The sequence below is a fragment of the Aythya ferina genome (assembly GCF_964211825.1).
Source record: "Aythya ferina genome assembly, chromosome: 12".
NCBI lineage: Eukaryota > Metazoa > Chordata > Aves > Anseriformes > Anatidae > Aythya > Aythya ferina.
Genome location: NC_140308.1, coordinates 1235985 through 1252615, shown reverse-complemented (window position 1 = coordinate 1252615; position 16631 = coordinate 1235985). Strand labels below are relative to the sequence as shown.

General features: G+C 67.9%; 3 protein-coding genes across 3 annotated transcripts; 1 reads left to right on the top strand and 2 right to left on the bottom strand.

Annotated features, from left to right (window-relative positions):
• Positions 1 to 74: 74 nt before the first annotated feature.
• On the bottom strand, positions 75 to 2867 carry DBNDD1 (dysbindin domain containing 1). Its single transcript, XM_084533458.1, has 3 exons — positions 2706 to 2867; positions 953 to 1099; positions 75 to 821 (listed from the first exon to the last, which is right to left on the bottom strand). The coding sequence occupies exons 1-3, from the start codon at positions 2734 to 2736 to the stop codon at positions 448 to 450; spliced, it is 552 nt and encodes a 183-aa protein (XP_084389584.1). The 5' UTR covers positions 2737 to 2867; the 3' UTR covers positions 75 to 447.
• A 478-nt stretch (positions 2868 to 3345) lies between these two features.
• DRC4 (dynein regulatory complex subunit 4) lies at positions 3346 to 10881 on the top strand. The gene is made up of 11 exons (XM_084532986.1): positions 3346 to 3378; positions 3674 to 3763; positions 4645 to 4842; positions 5015 to 5221; positions 5759 to 5813; positions 6349 to 6554; positions 6800 to 6967; positions 7330 to 7416; positions 8598 to 8807; positions 10275 to 10340; positions 10605 to 10881. The coding sequence occupies exons 1-11, from the start codon at positions 3376 to 3378 to the stop codon at positions 10752 to 10754; spliced, it is 1440 nt and encodes a 479-aa protein (XP_084389112.1). The 5' UTR covers positions 3346 to 3375; the 3' UTR covers positions 10755 to 10881.
• A 4-nt stretch (positions 10882 to 10885) lies between these two features.
• LOC311443096 (cadherin-1-like) lies at positions 10886 to 16480 on the bottom strand. The gene is made up of 14 exons (XM_084532985.1): positions 16034 to 16480; positions 15783 to 15926; positions 15490 to 15645; positions 15274 to 15418; positions 14974 to 15149; positions 14763 to 14891; positions 14491 to 14676; positions 14158 to 14402; positions 13910 to 14052; positions 13581 to 13805; positions 13121 to 13344; positions 11526 to 11665; positions 11277 to 11412; positions 10886 to 11042 (listed from the first exon to the last, which is right to left on the bottom strand). The coding sequence occupies exons 1-14, from the start codon at positions 16079 to 16081 to the stop codon at positions 10953 to 10955; spliced, it is 2187 nt and encodes a 728-aa protein (XP_084389111.1). The 5' UTR covers positions 16082 to 16480; the 3' UTR covers positions 10886 to 10952.
• Between the last annotated feature and the right edge of the window lie 151 nt (positions 16481 to 16631).

The window sequence follows — 16631 nt, the reverse complement described above, 5'->3', positions numbered from 1 at the left end:
ACCTCTAGCAGCTACCCCCCCCAATCTGGGGGTCGCACCCCCCCTTTTTCCCAGTGACGGGGCAGAGCCGTGGCCATGGGTCTGTCGGTTTTACCGGTACACACAGCTGCTACGTGGTGGCGGGTGGCACAGCGCGGGCACCGCGCGGCTCCCGGCCCCGCCGAGCCGGGGCTCCCGGGGGACGGGAGCACGGCAGGGGGGGGAAGGTGGGGGCCGGGCAGCGCGGCCCCCTTTGTGCTACAGGGCCGGGAGGGGCCGCTTCCCCCTCCCCAGCAGGCCACCGGCTTTGGCATCGCTTGGTACCCGCGGGCTGGGGCCACCCCGAGCACCCCAGCAGCGAGTCCTTCGCCCCGCACGGCTTTTCCCGGGCAGGGCGTGGGGAATGCGGTCGGAGAACGGCGGCGTGGAGCCCGTCCCCGGGGCTGTCCCCACCTCCTGGGGCAGCTCCTACTCCTGCTGCGGCCGCTCCACCGCCAGGAAGGCGTCCACGGCGCCCGGCTGCAGCTCCGAGTCGCTGAGGTGCTTCTTGTCCCGGCCCTGCTCCCGCGCGCGGGTCCAGGAGGGCGAGCGCAGGTACCCTGCCCGCGGCATGGCCTGCGGGTGCAGCCCTGCGGGGACAGCAGGCTCGGCCCGCGCCCCCCCGTGAGGACGGCAGCGTGACGGGGGGGGTTCGAAATCACCGCTGGGCGATTCGCCGGCCGCGTTCTCCTCGTCGGAGTCGGCGAAGACCTCGGCCAGCTCCTGGTCCGACATGTCGGTCAGCTCCGTCAGGTCCAGCAGGTCGAAGTGCACCTCCAGCGAGGACACGCTGCTCAGCGGCTCTGCGGGCGGCGGGACGGGGGTGGGCACGGCCGGGCACCGCGGGGATGGGGGCCCGGGGGGGACCCAAGGGTGCTGGGAGGGGACCCGAGGAGGGACAAGGGGCTGAGAGGGGCGCGGGGGCTGCACTCACGTCTCCGCTCGGTGACCTGCAGCAGGCTGGCGGTGGGGATGGGGATGCCGCCCTGCTCCTCCACGGGGACGTCGGGGGTCTCCTCAGCCGTCCCGGGGATGGGGGTCCCCGCCGTTCGCTCTGGGGCCAGCGTCTCCTTGCCCAGCTCTGCAGAACCGGCACCTGCCACGTCGGTGCGGGGCCGGGGCAGTGCGGGCAGCTCCCTCCTGCGGTCCCGTCACCCACCCGGGGGCTCCCCAGCTGAGGGGGCTGCGGGTCCCCAGCCCCGGGACCCCCGCGGAACAGGCAGCGCTCTGAGGCAGCTGCCGTGGGCCCCGGCAGCCCCCCGCCCCTCGCAGCCCCTTTGTGTCGGCGAGACAAAAGCGCAGCCTGTTCGGAGGCCGGAGCCCAGACAAGAGGCGTTTTGTCTCCTGGGGAGAGCTGGCGGGGCCGGGCAGACACGGCACGGTGCGTGCCGGGGGGGCTGGGCTGGCTCCGAGCGGGGCCGAGAGCCCCCCGTGTGTGGGGCAGCCCCCCAGCCCACCCGGTGTCACGGCTGCACCCGGACAGCCCCAACCTCGTGCCGCTGGGCCCCGCCACCGGTTTGCTGCTGGGGGAGATGGCACGGGGCTCGGGGACGGGCTCGGCGGGGCAGGGGGTCACCTCCACCCCCCCCGAGGTGGGGCAAGGGGCAAAACGCCCCTGCACCAAGGAGCCAGTATGGGGAATGGGGAATTTCAGGGAGATTTGGCAGCAGGCAGCCTGTGCACCTGCCCCGACACCGGGTGCACCGTGCCCTGGCCCCACACGGTGGCACGGGGCACCCGCCACTGCCACCACCTTCCCTGCGGCGGGGAAAACGGGTCCCCACCCCGCTCCTCGTCCAGGAGGATCCCCATACGCACCCATCCCCATCCCCAGGGAGGTGTGGGGCTGTCCCCGGCCACCACCCCGTGCACCACAACCCCCCTGAGGGTGACATGGGGGTGTCACCGCCCGGAGCGAGGTGGCAGCGTCCCCGCTCCCCCCGGCACCACCCAGCTGCTCCCCACCGCAGCGATCCCCCCGTGCCCCCCGCCTGATGCTGCCAGCCCCCAGCTCGGGCTCACGGACGAGGAGCGGGGCCGGCGGCGGGGCCGGGTGTGCTGCTGACTCACGTCAACCGCAGAGTGAGCCAGCACCGGGCTCCGGCCACCCCAACCGGGGGGGCTGTGGCCACCTCCACGGGACCCCAACCCCGCTAAAGAGCCCGGTGTGGCCGGAGGGCACGGCGGGGTCGTGGTGGGGGCGGTGGCAGCGCCACATGCGGGGCACACACAGGAGGGCCGGGTGGGCGCGGGTGCTGCTCGATGCCACCTGCGTGCCCCCCGCTGTGGCACCGGGGACCCCCCCGGCTGCACCCCATGGCCACCCCCCCCGTTCCCAGGCGCTGCAGGCGGGCGGCAGCCCCCCAGCACCCCCTGTGCGAGGGGCACACCGCACCCCCTGCCCTAGGTGAACCCCCCCACCCCATAACGGGGGCCTGAGGGGTTAAAATGTGCCCCCCACGAGTCCCCCACCCCACAGACACCCCCTACACCCCCCGGTGCACACATGCACCCCCTGACACCCCCCCTGCACCCCCCCTTGCACACCCACCCCCCCTTTTCACACACCCCCTTCCCCCCCACACCCCTCCCGAGCCCCTCCGCCCCCCGCTACCCCTCCCGGTGCCCCGGTGCTGGGCTCTTCGCTGCTTTTTTTCCGCCCCCCCCCCAGGCCCATCCCCGCTCACCTGCGGTGCCGCCCGCTCCCGGAGCCTCCATGGGCCGGGCCGGGCCGGTGCCGGTGCCGGTGCCGGTGCTGGGCGGGGCGGGCCCGGTGCCAGCCCGCAGCCCGCACGCTCCTGCCCGCCGCGGCGGGGGCGGGGATGGGGGCGGTGCGGGGGCGGGGGCCGGGCCCGGGGCCGGGGGGGGGGGCGGCTCATCCTGCCCGGTGGGGGGGGGGAACGGGGGGCACCGGGCACACCGGGAGCTGCGGGGGGGGCACACCGGGGACCGGGGGGGGGCACCGGGAGCGAGGCGGGGGCCTCGGGTAGCGGGGGGGGCCCGCTGCAGGCTGTGGGGCCGGGGGTGCTGAGGGGCACCGGGGATGCACTGGGGGGGGCGGCGCGCACCGGAGCGGGGGGGACCGGGGGGCGGAGAGGGGATCCCGGAGGACCGAGGGGCCCCGCAGGCCGCAGGGTGACGGCTCTGGGTCGCGGGGGGCTGGGGGGCAGCGGGGCCGCGGGCACGGCCGGGTCCCGGAGCGGCGGCGGCGGCCGGGGCTGGGCCGGGCCCCGAGCGGGCCCCGACGCCGTTACCGGGGCCGGGCCCGCGTTGCTAAGGGGCGGGGCCTCCGCCGCGCAACTCTCGCGAGACTTCCGCCGCGCGTTGCCAAGGAGACGGCGCCGCGGCCTGGCCGCCATGGTGGGCACCGGGGCCTGCACCGGGGGGTGGGGGGGCACCGGGACCGGGACCAGGACCGGGACCGGGATCGGGATCGGGATCCGGATCGGGATCCGGATTCGGATCCCTGGAGGGACCCCGAGGGCCTGCAGGAGGCCGGGGCCCGGTGGTGGGGGAGCCCCGGCGGGTCCGGGCGCGGCGCTGAGGGGCCCCCGGGCCCTCCCAGCCGGGCCCGGGCCCGGGCGCTGCCCCCGGAGCTTTCCCCCCTCGTAACGCGGCCCTGCTCCTTCTTCTCCTTCTCCTTCTCCTTCCTCAGGCACCCAAAAAGGCCGTGAAGAAGGGAAAGGGCGGCAAGGCCCCGGCCGTGGTGGATGCCTCGGCCCCCGAGGAGATGAGCAGGGAGCAGGTGAGCGCGGCCCGGCCCCCTGTGGGGCCGCAGGGGTGGGGGTTGGGGGGCCGTGGGGGCACACCCGGTGCTCGGTGTGGTCGGTGCTGGGCCTGCGGCCCTTACACAGCCTGCCCAGAGCTTCTGCCAGGAGCAGCCCCCTCGTCCCGTCTCTGCTTCTGCTGTTCCATGGCGTGCCGCTCCCCTCCTTGGGCTCTCACCGTCTTTGCCCTCGTCCCTTAGCCCTGGAGCCCTGTTCCCTCGTGTCAGTGACCCGCTGGTGTGGAAATGTCCTGGGAAAAGTGCCTGTGATGGGAGTCTATTATCTGACAAGTGTTTTGTGATGTTTCCTTTAGAAAGTAACCCGGCTGACCAATTCTGCTGGAATCAGTTTCTCTTTGCATCCGATGCCTTGCTGGGGTGAGCAGGCCCATCTCCACAGGTGGCTGCACTTGCACTCAGCCCTGTGATCCTGCAGCTTTGTGATTCGCAGCCTGCAGCACTCTCAGCACATCCCAGATCATGCTGTGCTGGGTGCCTAAAAACCAGGAGGAGACGGTCCTGACCTGGGCGATCTCGCTCCCAGGATAAGATCTTGCATGTCTCAGTGCTGTCTAGCATCTGAGAACGTGTTACTGGCCCCTGGGAGACAGAATGCCCAAGCCCTGGCTGCTTAGGGTAGGAGGAGGTTTTGTCACTCCTTTTCCAGAGGCCAGTGGGTCACTGTCATGTCCTGGGCTCTCTCTGCCCCATCCCCACTTTTCGTCCTCCTTTCCTCTGTCCCAGCAGAGGCTACCGTGTTCTGCAGGTTTACAACAGAGCTCACCACGGGTATCTTGAGAAGAGCCACCTGTCCCAGGCCCCCTTTTCCCACTACCTGCCTCCTTCTCTTGGCCTTGCAGCTGGGGCAGCACGTTGTGCGTCTCCGGGAGGAGCTGGATCGGGAGCGGGAAGAGCGCAACTACTTCCAGCTGGAGCGCGACAAGATTCACACCTTCTGGGAGATCACCCGCCGGCAGCTGGAGGAGAAGAAAGCCGAGCTGCGTCACAAGGACCGCGAGATGGAGGAGGCGGAGGAGCGGCACCAAGTGGAGATCAAGGTGGGAGGATGAAACGGCTGGGACGTGTGCGTGCCCCGAGCCCTGCGCGAGGGGAGGGACGGGGGCAGAGGAGGAGCTGGGCAGGATACGAGCCAGGAGCATCTCTGCCAATATCCCAGCTTCAGGTGTTTTCCTGCTGACGCCCATCACCTGCTCTCTGGCTTGTCTCTAGGTTTACAAGCAGAAGGTGAAGCACTTGCTGTACGAGCACCAGGAAAACCTCACCGAGCTGAAGGCGGAGGGCACCGTGTCCATGAGGCGGGCCCAGAAGGATCACTGGGCCCAGGAGATGGAGCTGCGCAAAGACATGCGCTCCTTAAAGGTGGAGCTGAAGGAGCAAGAGCTGGCCAACGAGGTGGTGGTGAAAAACATGCGCCTGGTAGGTGCCTGGCAGGGCAGCGGGGGCTGGAGCCGCGTGTGAGGAGCCTCTGCCTCAGAGGGAAGTGGTGGGGCTGCTGTCTGAGCCCTCCCAGCCATGGTGTGTGAGCAGGAGACTGTCTCCTCTGCTGTCTTGGCGAGGTAGGAATGGGGTTTCCTGCAGCCCCCGATGTCAAATGTACTGATAGGCACTGGAAAGACAGCACAGGATCAGGGAGGAGGGCTTTCTGGGGCAATTTCTGTGAAATCCCTCCTACAGCAGGGCACCAGCAGTGGCTCAAAGCCCCTGAGAACAGCTGGAGAACTTAACATGCCACTCTGCTCAGATAACGTTGGGTTCATGCCGTGGTGGGAGCCTTTCCCAGGGAGCAGGACGGGTTTTGGCTGCTTGCTGGGGTGGCTCCTGGCTGCTGGAACCCGGCCCCATGGTTGGGCCTGGCCTGGAGGCCTCCGTGAACCTCAGGGACTGCGTTGTGTAGCGGTGCAGTGACCTCGGGGTTGGGTTGTCTGCCTCTAACACGAAACTTCTCCCTCACAGAAACAAGAGGAAGAGATCACGCGGCTGTGCAACGACTTCGAGAGACAAGTGAAAGGTCAGGCCGTGTGTCAGCACTCTGGGGAAGGCTCCTCCGAGCTCCACTGCGCTCCTGGTTCCGTGGAGCAGAAAGGGGCTGCTTCCCCCCCCCCAGTGCTTGCTCCCCGTGGCCACGGGCTGCCAGGCTGCGTGGCCAGCAGCTCTCTGAGCTGAACTCCCAGCCTGGTGGGATCGTGCCGTGGAAATGGGGCTGGGATGGCCTCCTGTCGTGCGAGCTGGGGGTGGAGGCAGGGCTCTTACTGCTGCCAGCCTGCATCGCTGAGCACTGCTGGCTGGAGGAGCCCTTGCGGATGGAAGCCCTGGCTCCCCACCCCTCTCAGGGGACGCTTCAGGTTCTCACGGGCTGACTTGGAGCTTTTCCATGTCCTGTTTCCAGAATGCTATTTCTGGGCTCTACTCGGCCTGGTCCCAGTGTAACCGCTCTGCGTGCTGGTGGGGCTGGTAGCGAGCGCCTTGTCCTCGAGCAATGCTGCAGTGAGATGTGCTGGGCTGGTGCTCGCTGTCCTTACCCAGCCCCCTGTGTGCTTCCCCAGAGATCGAGGCCAAGTACAACAAGAAAATGCAAATGCTGCGGGACGAGCTTGACTTGCGCCGGAAGACCGAGATCCATGAGGTAGAGGAGAGGAAAAACAACCAGATCAGTGAGCTGATGAAGAACCACGAGAAGGCCTTCAGCGAGATCAAGAACTACTACAACGATATCACCATCAAAAACCTGGCACTCATCAACTTGCTCAAGGTACTGCCTGCCTGCTGCCGCAGCCCTGGCTTGTGGTGGGGCTGGGCCTGTAAGGACTTCACCCAGACCTGTCCAGCTCCCTGGTGGAGGTGCTGGTGCTGCTGTTCTCCTGTACACCATTAACACACAAAGCCCTCGTGCACAAGGAGATGTGGCTTGCTGGGCCGGCAGTGGGAGGGTGAGGAGCTGGGCAGACCCTGCTGCACAGCCCCTCCAGGAGCCTGCGCTCCTCTTCCCAAGAACAGGAGCAGATGGAGGAGAGGAAGAAGAGAGAGAATCAGCTGGAAAAGGAGAAGGCAGATTTGCTGCTCCACAAGAAGCAACAGCAGGAGACCCTGCAGCAGACCCAGGAGCAGGTGTTTGAGATGCAGAAGAAGTTGGCCCACTATGACATGGACAAGGAGGCTCTGACGGTGAGTCGCCAGCCCTGCTGGGAGCCCCTTTCTCTTCTTCCCTGAGTCACTGCGGCTGTTCCCTGGAGTGGAGTCGCTCAGCAGTGACCTCTGCCGCTCAGCAGAGGGCTGGTTGGCCAAATTGCTGAGCAAATGCCTCCGAGTCCCGTTCAGCTTAGCTGTGTGCAAGATCTCAGGTGGGACTCCAGGATTCTGCCAGGAAGAGAGAGGAGCAGCCCCTGCTGCAGAGAGGGGAGGGAGTTGTGGGCGCAGCCTGTGTTTTCTCACCCCTCTCCCTTTGCTGGTCTCTCTCCTCCCTTGCCAGATCACATACCATCCCCTGGAGAAGCTTGCACTCTTTAACTGTCCCTTCCCACTTGCAGAACACAAAAGCCCGTCTGAAAGTCATCCAGAAGGAACTGAAAGACCTGCAGTGGGAACACGAAGTGCTGGAGCAGCGGTTCAGTAAGGTGAGAGCTGCAGGTGGCTCTGGGCGTCCACTTCCCCTCTTTACACAGGGTTAGGCACCGGGACTTAGCAGCGCTGCCTACGCTGCGCTTAGCAAAGGGCTTTCCAAAGCCCTGATCTGGAGCCGCGTGTTAGCTGCCGCTTCCAGCAGAGCTTATCACGGCTTTGGCATCTCCCGTGCTCAGCAGACAGGCCCGGCCTTGTACTTCCCTGAGCAATCATGCGTGTGCTGATGGTCCCCTCCTGGCCTGCTGGTGACAGGCTGGGTCACGAGAGGATCCGCGTGGAGGGGCTCCCGCTGCAGTGGGGAGAGCTGGGGGCGGTGGCTCCCTCGTCCTGCTGGTGCGTGGGTGTCGCTTCCCCTCTCGCCGTGCAGCCTCTTCAAGGAATGTTGTTGTCTGAATACCCCCCCAGCCTCAGCCTCTCCCTTCCAGCTAACCCAGATAAACGTATTGAGGCAGAACGGAGCTCATTTGCAAGTCGTAGAAATCCCCAGGAATATGAACATTGATCTGAGGCCTCGTTAACAATCCATCATTAAGGCAGCAACGTATTCAGTGCAGTCAGAAATAGGCTTTGGAGGAGAAATCCTAATTAGGACACTTATTAACTAGCTGTGAGCCGGGGACTCCTGCCAGCTGCAGGAAGGGGAGGAGGAGAGACCCCTGCATGCCGCGGGCCCTCTCTGAGCTCTGAAGCAGTGCCTGGGGGCAGAGCACTGGGGAGCCTGGAGTTGGGGCCAGGCCAATGAAGCGGGGAGCCTGCACTGCTTGGGGGAGACAGCGGGGACCAATTCTCTCCCTGTAGGGGCCCAGGAACGGGGAGGTTTGGGGGGAGCCGAGCTGTTTGGAGGAGAGGTAGCTGGGCTATGTCAGGATTTGAATAACAGGGGCTGTACTGGAGCAGGCGCTGAGGGATGGGGTCCCTGCTGCTGGGGGTGTCCCGTGCCAGGGGACAGAGGAAGCAGAGCTGCAGGTGCCGAGGTGGTGCCAGCACAGCAGAAGGGGGGGAGCTGTGCTCCAGCACCTGCGTTCCCCACGGGGTGCAGGTGCTGTGGGGAACAGCCCGGCTCTCGCTGGAGCAGGCAGGGCTGAGCGGCACGGCCTGTTTGCTCCCAGCCCCGGGTGGCTGCCGGGGGGGGGTCCCGGGGGCGGTGTGAAGCCGTGCCATGTTCTCGGAGCAGGTGCAGGCGGAGCGAGATGAGCTCTACCAGAAGTTCACCAAAGCCATTAACGAGGTGCAGCAGAAGACAGGCTTCAAGAACCTGCTCCTGGAGCGCAAGCTGAAAGGACTCCTCGACGTCCTGGAGAAGAAGGAGGTGCAGCTCAGCGAGGTCTTTGCAGCCTCCAACCTCGACCCGGGCGCCCTCTCCTTGGTCTCACAGAAGCTGGAGGTACTGTGCGCTGCTGCAGGGCCCCGTGGAGGCTGTTCTCCCAGCAGGGCTGGCTCTTGAGGGGCAGAGCCTGCTCTGGGGCAGAGCCTGGAGTGCGTGAGCGTGGCCAGGTGCCTGAGGGGCTTCGTTCCAGGCAGAGCCAGGGCAGACCCAGGCTGTGTGGCAGGAAACAGAGTCCCCATCCTCCCTGCACTGTGGATATCTGCCCAGGCAGCCAGTCCACAGCCCTGGGACGCTGCAGCAAGCACCTCAGCCTGCTCGGGTGCTGCAAGCCCCGTGTGAAGGGCCTGTAACTGTCGTGTCAGTCGTTCCCGACACTCCCAGCGCTGTGCACGGTGCCGCAGGGCACCCCGGCTCTCCCTCGAGAGCGAGGCATGTGGGCGTAGGCGTTTGGCGCTGATCTCTCCCTCAGGTGGAGTCTGTTTGAAGGAGGATGGCCCCGGGCAGAGCGCTGCTCACCAGGGCTCCGTGCTGGCAGGTGGCTCCCGATGCGGCGCTGAGCAGCAGGCTGCGTGCGGGGCCTGGGAGCGACCCAGGGCGCCCCGACTGCGGGGAGCCACCGCTGCTGAGCCTTGCCCGTGCTCCTCTCCCGGCCTCTCTGGCTGCAGAGGCGGTGCAGACCGGATCCCAGAGGCTCTGCGATGTCTGGCGTGCTAAAAATACCAACGCAGAAAGCCTCAGCACGGTGCAGCGGCTCGGAGACCCACATTCCTGGAGCGTGCAGCAGCAGTAACTGGAGAAGCAGCATTTGTTTCAGGCGGGCTGCAGACGGGACGCAGGTTCCCAGCCCAGCTTGGCCTCTGCTTCCCTGGCGCCCTCCTGCTCACACCGTGCCACCTGCCCCATCCAGGGCCCTCTGTGCTGGGTGCTGGTGGTGCTCCTGGACCTCCCCCATGCCAGGGCACCTTATGATGATGAGCGCGGCAGCAGCCCCAGGCTCCCGGTGGGTATGACAGCACAGCAGATGTGCCACAGCAGCACGTTGGGAAACATTCCTGGGAAGGCGTCAAGGCGCCGCTGTCTCCCTCAGCTGCTGGGGTCCCTGAATTCCTTTGCTCAGCTGCCTCCAGCCACCGGCGCCCTCCTGGGGAGGCTCTCCCTGTAATTCCCTCGGTGCCGTGGCGGCGGGGAGGTGCTGCGGGAGCAGGTGCTGCCGTCCGCCCCCGCTTGCAGCAGGGCAGGAGATGCTGGTGGCGGGGCTGAGCTGGCGTTCGTGCTCTTGGTCTGGCAGCTCCCTGGGCCTTGCCTGTGCCCGGGGCTGGCTGTCCCTGGCAGCGCTGGCCCCGTGGGGACGTGGTGGTGGCCGCCTGCCCGGCTGTGCCGCGAGCTGCCCTGCTTCAGCCGTGTCCCACTGCCAGCCTGGCTGCATCACAGCAGCTGCTCCGTGCTCCAGCCTGCAGCACGGCCCCAGCTCGATGTGCCCTCGGTGCCAGGCAGCCGAAGCCTAACGCACCAATTCCCTTGCAGGACGTGCTCAGTTCCAAGAACACCACCATCGAGGACCTGCAGTTCCAGCTGGCCCGAGCCTGCAAGGTGAGCAAGGGGTCTGGGCACGCGGTGTAAGCCCTGGGGCTGGCCTCGCTCCGAGGGAAGGGAACTCGCAGCAGGCCAGCTGAGCTGCTTCATGCCCTGCAGTGCTGGCTCGGGCTGCGTTGCTCCTGATTCCCCGACTTTCCCCTGCAAAGCAAGGCTGGTTTGGGGGTCCCCACCATTCAGGGGGCTGCAGGGACCCTGGCAAGGAGGGGCTGGGCTGGGGTTTGTGCTGGCAGAGCAGAACGTGGAGCGTTTCTCTTCCAGGCACACAACGACATGCTGCAGACGCTGGAGGCGAAGCTGACCGCCTTTGGGATCCCGCTGGACAACCTGGGCTTCAAGCCCCTGGAGAGCCCGGTGCCGGGCCAGGCGTTGGGGCAGAGCCCCGCGGGACTCGTGGCAGTGCCCACGTGACACCAGGCAGCACCCATGGGTGCTGGCTGTGCTCGGGTGCTCCTGGGGCAGGGAGCAGGGCTGCGCCTGCCTCACACCACCAGCATCCCACCCCAAGGAAGGTGATTTTTTTTTTTTTTTGAGACTAGTGGTGCTGTTTGAATCCTTTAATGGTGTCAGTCGTGTAGTGGTGGCCCTGCGGGGAGGATGTGCCTTGCCCTAGCTGCCCCGGTACGTTGTGTAGGAGTAGGGGCTGATCAGCAGCGGGATGTGCAGCTTCTGGGCTGGGTCGGTGATGGTGAAGACGACCTAGGGGGAGAGCAAAAAGGGGGTGAGGGGGAGAAAGCCCCAGCCACAAGCAGCCCCTGCCCCTCTCCCTGTCATCTGGGGCCCCTCCGAGCAGCGCAGCAGGAGGTGGCTGGGGGGAGGGAGCTCCTGCACGCATGGACACCACCTCCAGCCCCCCTGCAGCTCTGGCAGTGACCGGGGCTGGCTCCCAGAGGCACCAGGCGCCCCCCCCCTCTCTGCCCTTCAGCCAGGTACCTCCACGAAGGGGTAGAAGCTGCTGTACCCCAGGCTCTCCCAGTACTCCGCCGTCTCAAAGTGCAGCTTGTAGGTGCCAGCCTCAGCCTGCCCCGGAGGCAGGAGGGGCAGGCAGCGCCCGTCCTCATCCGTCCACCTAAAAACACAAGGAGGCACAAGATGATGGCCCTAAAAGCCTCCCCCCGTAGCTCTCTCAGCTGGGGGTCTCGGGGGGGGGGGGACGGGGCTGGGTGGTGTCACCTCCCCTACCTCTGTGCCAGCTCCCTCCACTGCGCCCCCGGCTCCTGCAGCTGGGCCAGGCGGAGGGCGAGGCGGGCGGCGGGCAGCCCCGTGGCCGTGTTCAGCACGTGGGTGGTCAGGGAGCCCTGCGGCCTCTCCATGCCTCCAACCTGCAGCGGGGGAGCAGCGAGGGCTGGGGGGCTCCCCAGAAGCACTGTCCCACTCCCCCCAGCACCACCACCCGAGCGCTCCACCCCCAGGAGTAATTATTTGGGATGGGTAGCGGGGCGCTGAGGGGAACCCAGGGTGGGCAGGGCCCCGTGCTGGTGTCAGTGCAGCCGGGTCCCTCCGGGAACTTCTCCATCCCCAGCACCCTGCTGTGCCTGCCAGGTCCCAGGGGTGCACCCCAACACCCCCAGCAGCTGCCTGCATGCCCAGGGCACCACCGCTGTGCACAGCGTGGGCACCCTGCCTGCCTTTTTGCCTGGAAGGAGGGCTGCCGGGCTCCCCGTTCAGCCCCGTGTGGGTGTGCACCGACGGGCCACCCCCGGGGAGGAAGCGGCCATGTCCCTGTCACCTTCCCAGCCTGCACTGATCGCGGTGTCACCACATCACGTGCGGCACACGTTAACCCTGCAAGTGCTCCGGCACTGCCTGGGGCAGGCAGGCAGCCAGCATGGGGTCGGGGCGCTGCCCCTTCCCCCACGGCAGCCCCTGGCCGTGCTCGGTGGGGTGGGACCCCCAAAACCACCCCAACTGCTCCTCTGGGGCTGCCCCAAGTGCCTGCCCCTAGCCCAGGGCTGGCTGCGGGCTTTGGCTTCCCCGACCTTCAGGAAGCACAACAGCAAGCGAGGGCTCGCGGTGGCTTACCTGCCTCTCCTCCGTCGTGCTCTGCCAGGTCCCTGCACCCGGTGCCACCCCGCAGGCTGCCATCCCCTGTCCCAGACACCTTCCCCAGGGAGCTGCTGGGACCGGGCGCCGCTATCCCGGCACGCTCCTCCCCGGCTGGGCCGGCCCGTGCAGGCGGCTCCCCAGCAGCCGGCACACCCCGGTGAGCCCCGACGGAACCCGTGCTCTGGCGGCACCGCAGCCCCGGGGCTGGCGGCCCCAAGTCCGGCTGGATTTCGGGGCGACCGGGACTGGTTGAGCCACAGTGGAGCTGCCGGCCCAGCCTCCCCCTGCAAAGAGCTCAGAGCGCGTGAGCGGGGCCGGGCACGTGGAGGCTGCGAGGAGCAGTCAGCGGGATCACCGCGGGCAAGCCCTGCTCGTCTGACCTGCCTGCCTCCCCTCCTGCGCCACCGGGAGGGCCCGGTGCCTCATCTGCGTGCTGATAGCAGTGGTGGTGGTGGCTGGGAGCCCGCGTCCGTCCCCATCGGCAGCTTCAGGGGGTGTTTGGGGACCACCTGCTGCGCACACGGTGTCTGGGTGGGCGGTGAGAGCCAGGGGAGCGCAGAGGCTGAGCGCCTGGGGCAGGGGGGCTGTGCCCAGGACAAGGCTCATCTGCACCTCCAGCCTGCTGCGGCCGTGGGGATCACCCAGGTGAGGGGGACAGGGACGGTCACCCCGATGTGGGGGAGAGGGGAAAACGACTCCCTGGAGCCAGCTCGAGTAGGGGAGACAGGTACCATGGTGAAGCTGAAGACGGGAACATTGCTGATGGCATCCCTGATGTTGATGATGGCAGTGGCAGTGAACGCTCTCTGCTCGCAGTTTTCAGCTGCCCCTTCGCAATCGCACACCTGGGCTTTGACTTCTGTGACTTGCGCCTTGCCCTGGCTGTCCGTCAGCCTCAGGAAGACGCTGTACTCCCCGGGCTCCAGCTCCTTATTCAGTTTCAGGAGCAGCGAGTCTTGTGCGGGAAAGACAGGGCTTGGGGTCAAGGTGTGTCCCAGCTCCCACATCTGGGGACACCCTCAGCACCCGCAGGGCTTTGCCGCGTGGCAGTGCCACCATGGGGACCGGTAGGAGCTCCAGGGGCATTCAGGGTGGCTCAGGGGGATCTGGCTAGGATGCGGCCCTTGCTCGGTGTCCCCCCACTGCCCTGCGCCACAGGTGGGTGGCTGGCACAGACCCCACGGCACCTACCTTGGCCAGACATTATGACACTCCAGTTGGTGCTGGAGCCGTGCTCCAGCGCTGCCTGGAACGGGTAGGTGTTTGGGGGCAGGTCCTTGTCGACGATGGTCAGCGTCTGCTCCTCGGGCTGCCGGCTGCAGATGTCGAAGATGCGGGGCTCCGGCGTGGGCCCGTTGTCGTTCACGTCCTGGAGGAGCAGCAGCAGCGTCCCCGTGCCCGTTGCGTCCGGCACCCCTGCGGAGCTGGGCGTTAGCGAGGTGCCTGTAGCCCGTCCCGGTGTCCTGCACGGCCACCCCGTGTCCCCGCAGCCCCCTCAGCGCAGTGCAGCGCGTCCTCACCGTTGTCCACGGCCAGGACGATGGCCTTGTAGGTGCTGTTGATGGCGTGCACCGACTCGCGGTCCAGCGGCTGGGCGGCCGTGACGATGCCGTTCTCGGGGTCGATGGCCAGCCACCCCGCGGGGTCGCTGCCCATGCGGTACCTGGGCAAGCGAGGGTCAGCGGGGGGCTCGGTGCCCAGCCTGGCCCCTCCGGCCGGGCGGGACGGGGCACGCAGCCCTCGCGCCCCCAGCATCGCCCCCACTCACGTGATCCTGTTCCTCTGGTTCTTGTCGGGGTCCTGGGCCGTGTAGGAGGTGACCTCGTGGCCCACCGGCAGGTCCTCCGACACCTCCACCCTCTTGACGGGGGGCACGAAGACGGGGGGCTCGTTCACATCCCTGACGAGCACCAGCACGCTGGCCGAGGAGAGCCCGAGGGACACGGAGAGGGGGACCACGTTCTCCACCGTCACCACGAGGTCGTAGCGGTTCCTGGTCTCGTAGTCCAGGCCCTGGAGGCGGCAGAGAGGAGCTGGGCTGGGAGCGGTGCTGGGGGGGACGTGTCCCGCTCGGGGCAGCCCCGGGAGCCCCCAGACCCACCTTGGCGGTCCTCAGGATGCCGTCGTTGGTGTTGGGGTCGGTGGCGATGCTGAAGGCGCCGTCCTGGTCCCCGCTCTTGATGCGGTAGACGGCTTGCCAGGCCGGGGAGCCCGGCATGTCCTGGTCCGTCACGTGCAGCCTGGCCACCTCCAGCCCCACCTCGTTCTCGGGCACCGTCCCCTCGTACTGCGGGAGGGGCGCAGGGACGGTCAGCGCGGTGTGGGGCTGGGGTCAGCGGCTCGCGGGAGCCGGCATGGGGGGGAGCTCGGTACCATGGTGGGGTCGAAGATGGGGATGTTGTCGTTGGCATCCGTGACCTCGATGACGGCCGTGGCGGTGGTGGACAGCCCCTTGCCCTCCTGGTCCGTGGCCCGGACGATCAGCGTGTAGTTGGGGGTGGTCTGCGAGCGGAGAGCAGCGCGGTCAGGGGCGCCCCACGGCCGCTCCTACCATGGGGGTGCCAGGACGCAGCCGGGTGCCCACCTCGCGGTCCAGCCCCATGCTGAGGACGCTGATGACGCCCTTCTGGGGGTTGATGGTGAACATCTGGGGGTGCGGGCGCGCCGGCTCCTGGCTGACGATGGAGTAGCTGACGATGCCGTTGTCCGCAGCCACCGTGTCATCCGCGTCCGTGGCGTTCACGGTCATCACGGAGGTGCCTGGTGTGGGGAAAGGACGGGATGGGGAGACGTCACTCATGGGACGAGCCCCGTGGGTGCCACCGTCAGCCTGGCGCAGCTCTGTCCCGGGGCCCCGGGGCCCCCCCACCCCCAGCCCACGCACCCGGCTTCGCGTTCTCCTCGATGTAGCCGACGAAGACCTGCTTGGTGAAGACGGGCTTGTTGTCGTTCTGGTCCATCACCGTGATGATGATCTCCATGGGGTCCTCCACGGGCTGCCCGTTGGCCGACACGGCGTGGGAGAAGAGCTGCGGGGGCACCGTCAGTGGCTTGGCCCCCTCGGGACCCCCCGGCGCCCCCAGCCCCGGCCCCCACTCACGACGTATTTCTCGATCTCCTCGCGGTCCAGCGGCTGCGTCACCTCCAGCCACCCCGTCTCACGCTCGATGGTGAAGACGCCCACGGGGGGGCTGTCCGCCCCCTGCCCCGTGATGCTGTAGAAAACCTTGGTCTCCTTGTCCTTGTTGGATTTGATCTGGGGGCGAGGCGGGGGGCTGTTAGAGGGGCCTGGCGCTCCGCAGAGGTACCCGCGTCCCCCCCGGGGCTGCTCAGCCCGGCTGCAGGGCCCGGTGCTGGCTCAGCCCTTGTCCCCGCATTGTGGGGGCCACGTACCTGTGCCAGCTTCATGGGGAAGGGCCCCCGGTGGTTCTCGGGGCAGCTGATGGGGGGGATGACCCAGTCTCTCTTCTGCCTTCGGAGGCCGCGGCCAGACGCGGGGAAGGCCACGTCATTTACCTGGGTGCTGAGCACCGTGACCTGCGGGATGGAGAGCAGCGGGAGGGCAGCGGGGCTGTGCCGTGCGGGTTTCCTCTCCCCTCCTCATCACCCCTCACCGATGCGCAGCAGCCCCCAGAGCGCCCTACCTGCAGGAGGAGGAGGAGTAGGAGGAGAAGGAGGGTGCAGGGTGCCATGGCTCCGGCCACTCTGGGCGCTCCGAGCGCTGACCAGGGCCAGCTCCGTGCCCTTGGACTGTGCCCCTGGCAAAGCTCCCGGCAATGCCCACGTGGGTGCCAGCGCAGGGGGTGCCAAACCCCGGCCCCACTGTGCCCCCCAGCCCCACAGGGTGCCTGGGGAGGGTCAGGGTGCGGGGTCTTGCACGCGGCTGCTGTTCCATGCCCGGGGGGTGCCCAGGCACCGGCAGCCCCCGTTAGGACGGCGGCTCCGTGCTGCGCCTCACCGCTCAGCCCCCCGGAGCTGGGGGGGGGTCGCGGCTCTCCACCTCCCCCCCCCGGGCACCGGCTGCCGCTGCCCCAACCGGGTGCGCGAGGAGAGCCCGGGGGGGGCGCACGGAGGTAGCGGCGAAACGGAGGCACCGGGGGGCGCGCGGCGGAACCGGGGAGGACCTGGGGAGGGCGGGGAACACCCCGGGAGGGGCGCACGGGGGGACCGGGAACGGCTCGGCGGGGGGGGGGGGGGGGGGCGGAACCGGGGCGGGACCGGGCGGGGCGGGGCGGGACCGGA

Coding starts and splice junctions, on each gene's coding strand:
- DBNDD1 (XM_084533458.1), bottom strand. CDS start 2,736: ATGGAGGCTCCGGGAGCGGGCGGCACCGCAG. Junction 1,100..2,705: donor GGGAGCGGGCGGCACCGCAG/GTGAGCGGGGAT, acceptor CCGGTTCTGCAG/AGCTGGGCAAGGAGACGCTG. Junction 822..952: donor GCAGGTCACCGAGCGGAGAC/GTGAGTGCAGCC, acceptor CGCCGCCCGCAG/AGCCGCTGAGCAGCGTGTCC.
- DRC4 (XM_084532986.1), top strand. Junction 4,843..5,014: donor GGCACCAAGTGGAGATCAAG/GTGGGAGGATGA, acceptor GCTTGTCTCTAG/GTTTACAAGCAGAAGGTGAA. Junction 10,341..10,604: donor AGCTGGCCCGAGCCTGCAAG/GTGAGCAAGGGG, acceptor TTTCTCTTCCAG/GCACACAACGACATGCTGCA.
- LOC311443096 (XM_084532985.1), bottom strand. CDS start 16,081: ATGGCACCCTGCACCCTCCTTCTCCTCCTACTCCTCCTCCTCCTGCAG. Junction 14,403..14,490: donor GCATCCTGAGGACCGCCAAG/GTGGGTCTGGGG, acceptor TGCCGCCTCCAG/GGCCTGGACTACGAGACCAG. Junction 11,666..13,120: donor CCGTCTTCAGCTTCACCATG/GTACCTGTCTCC, acceptor CCCCCGCTGCAG/GTTGGAGGCATGGAGAGGCC.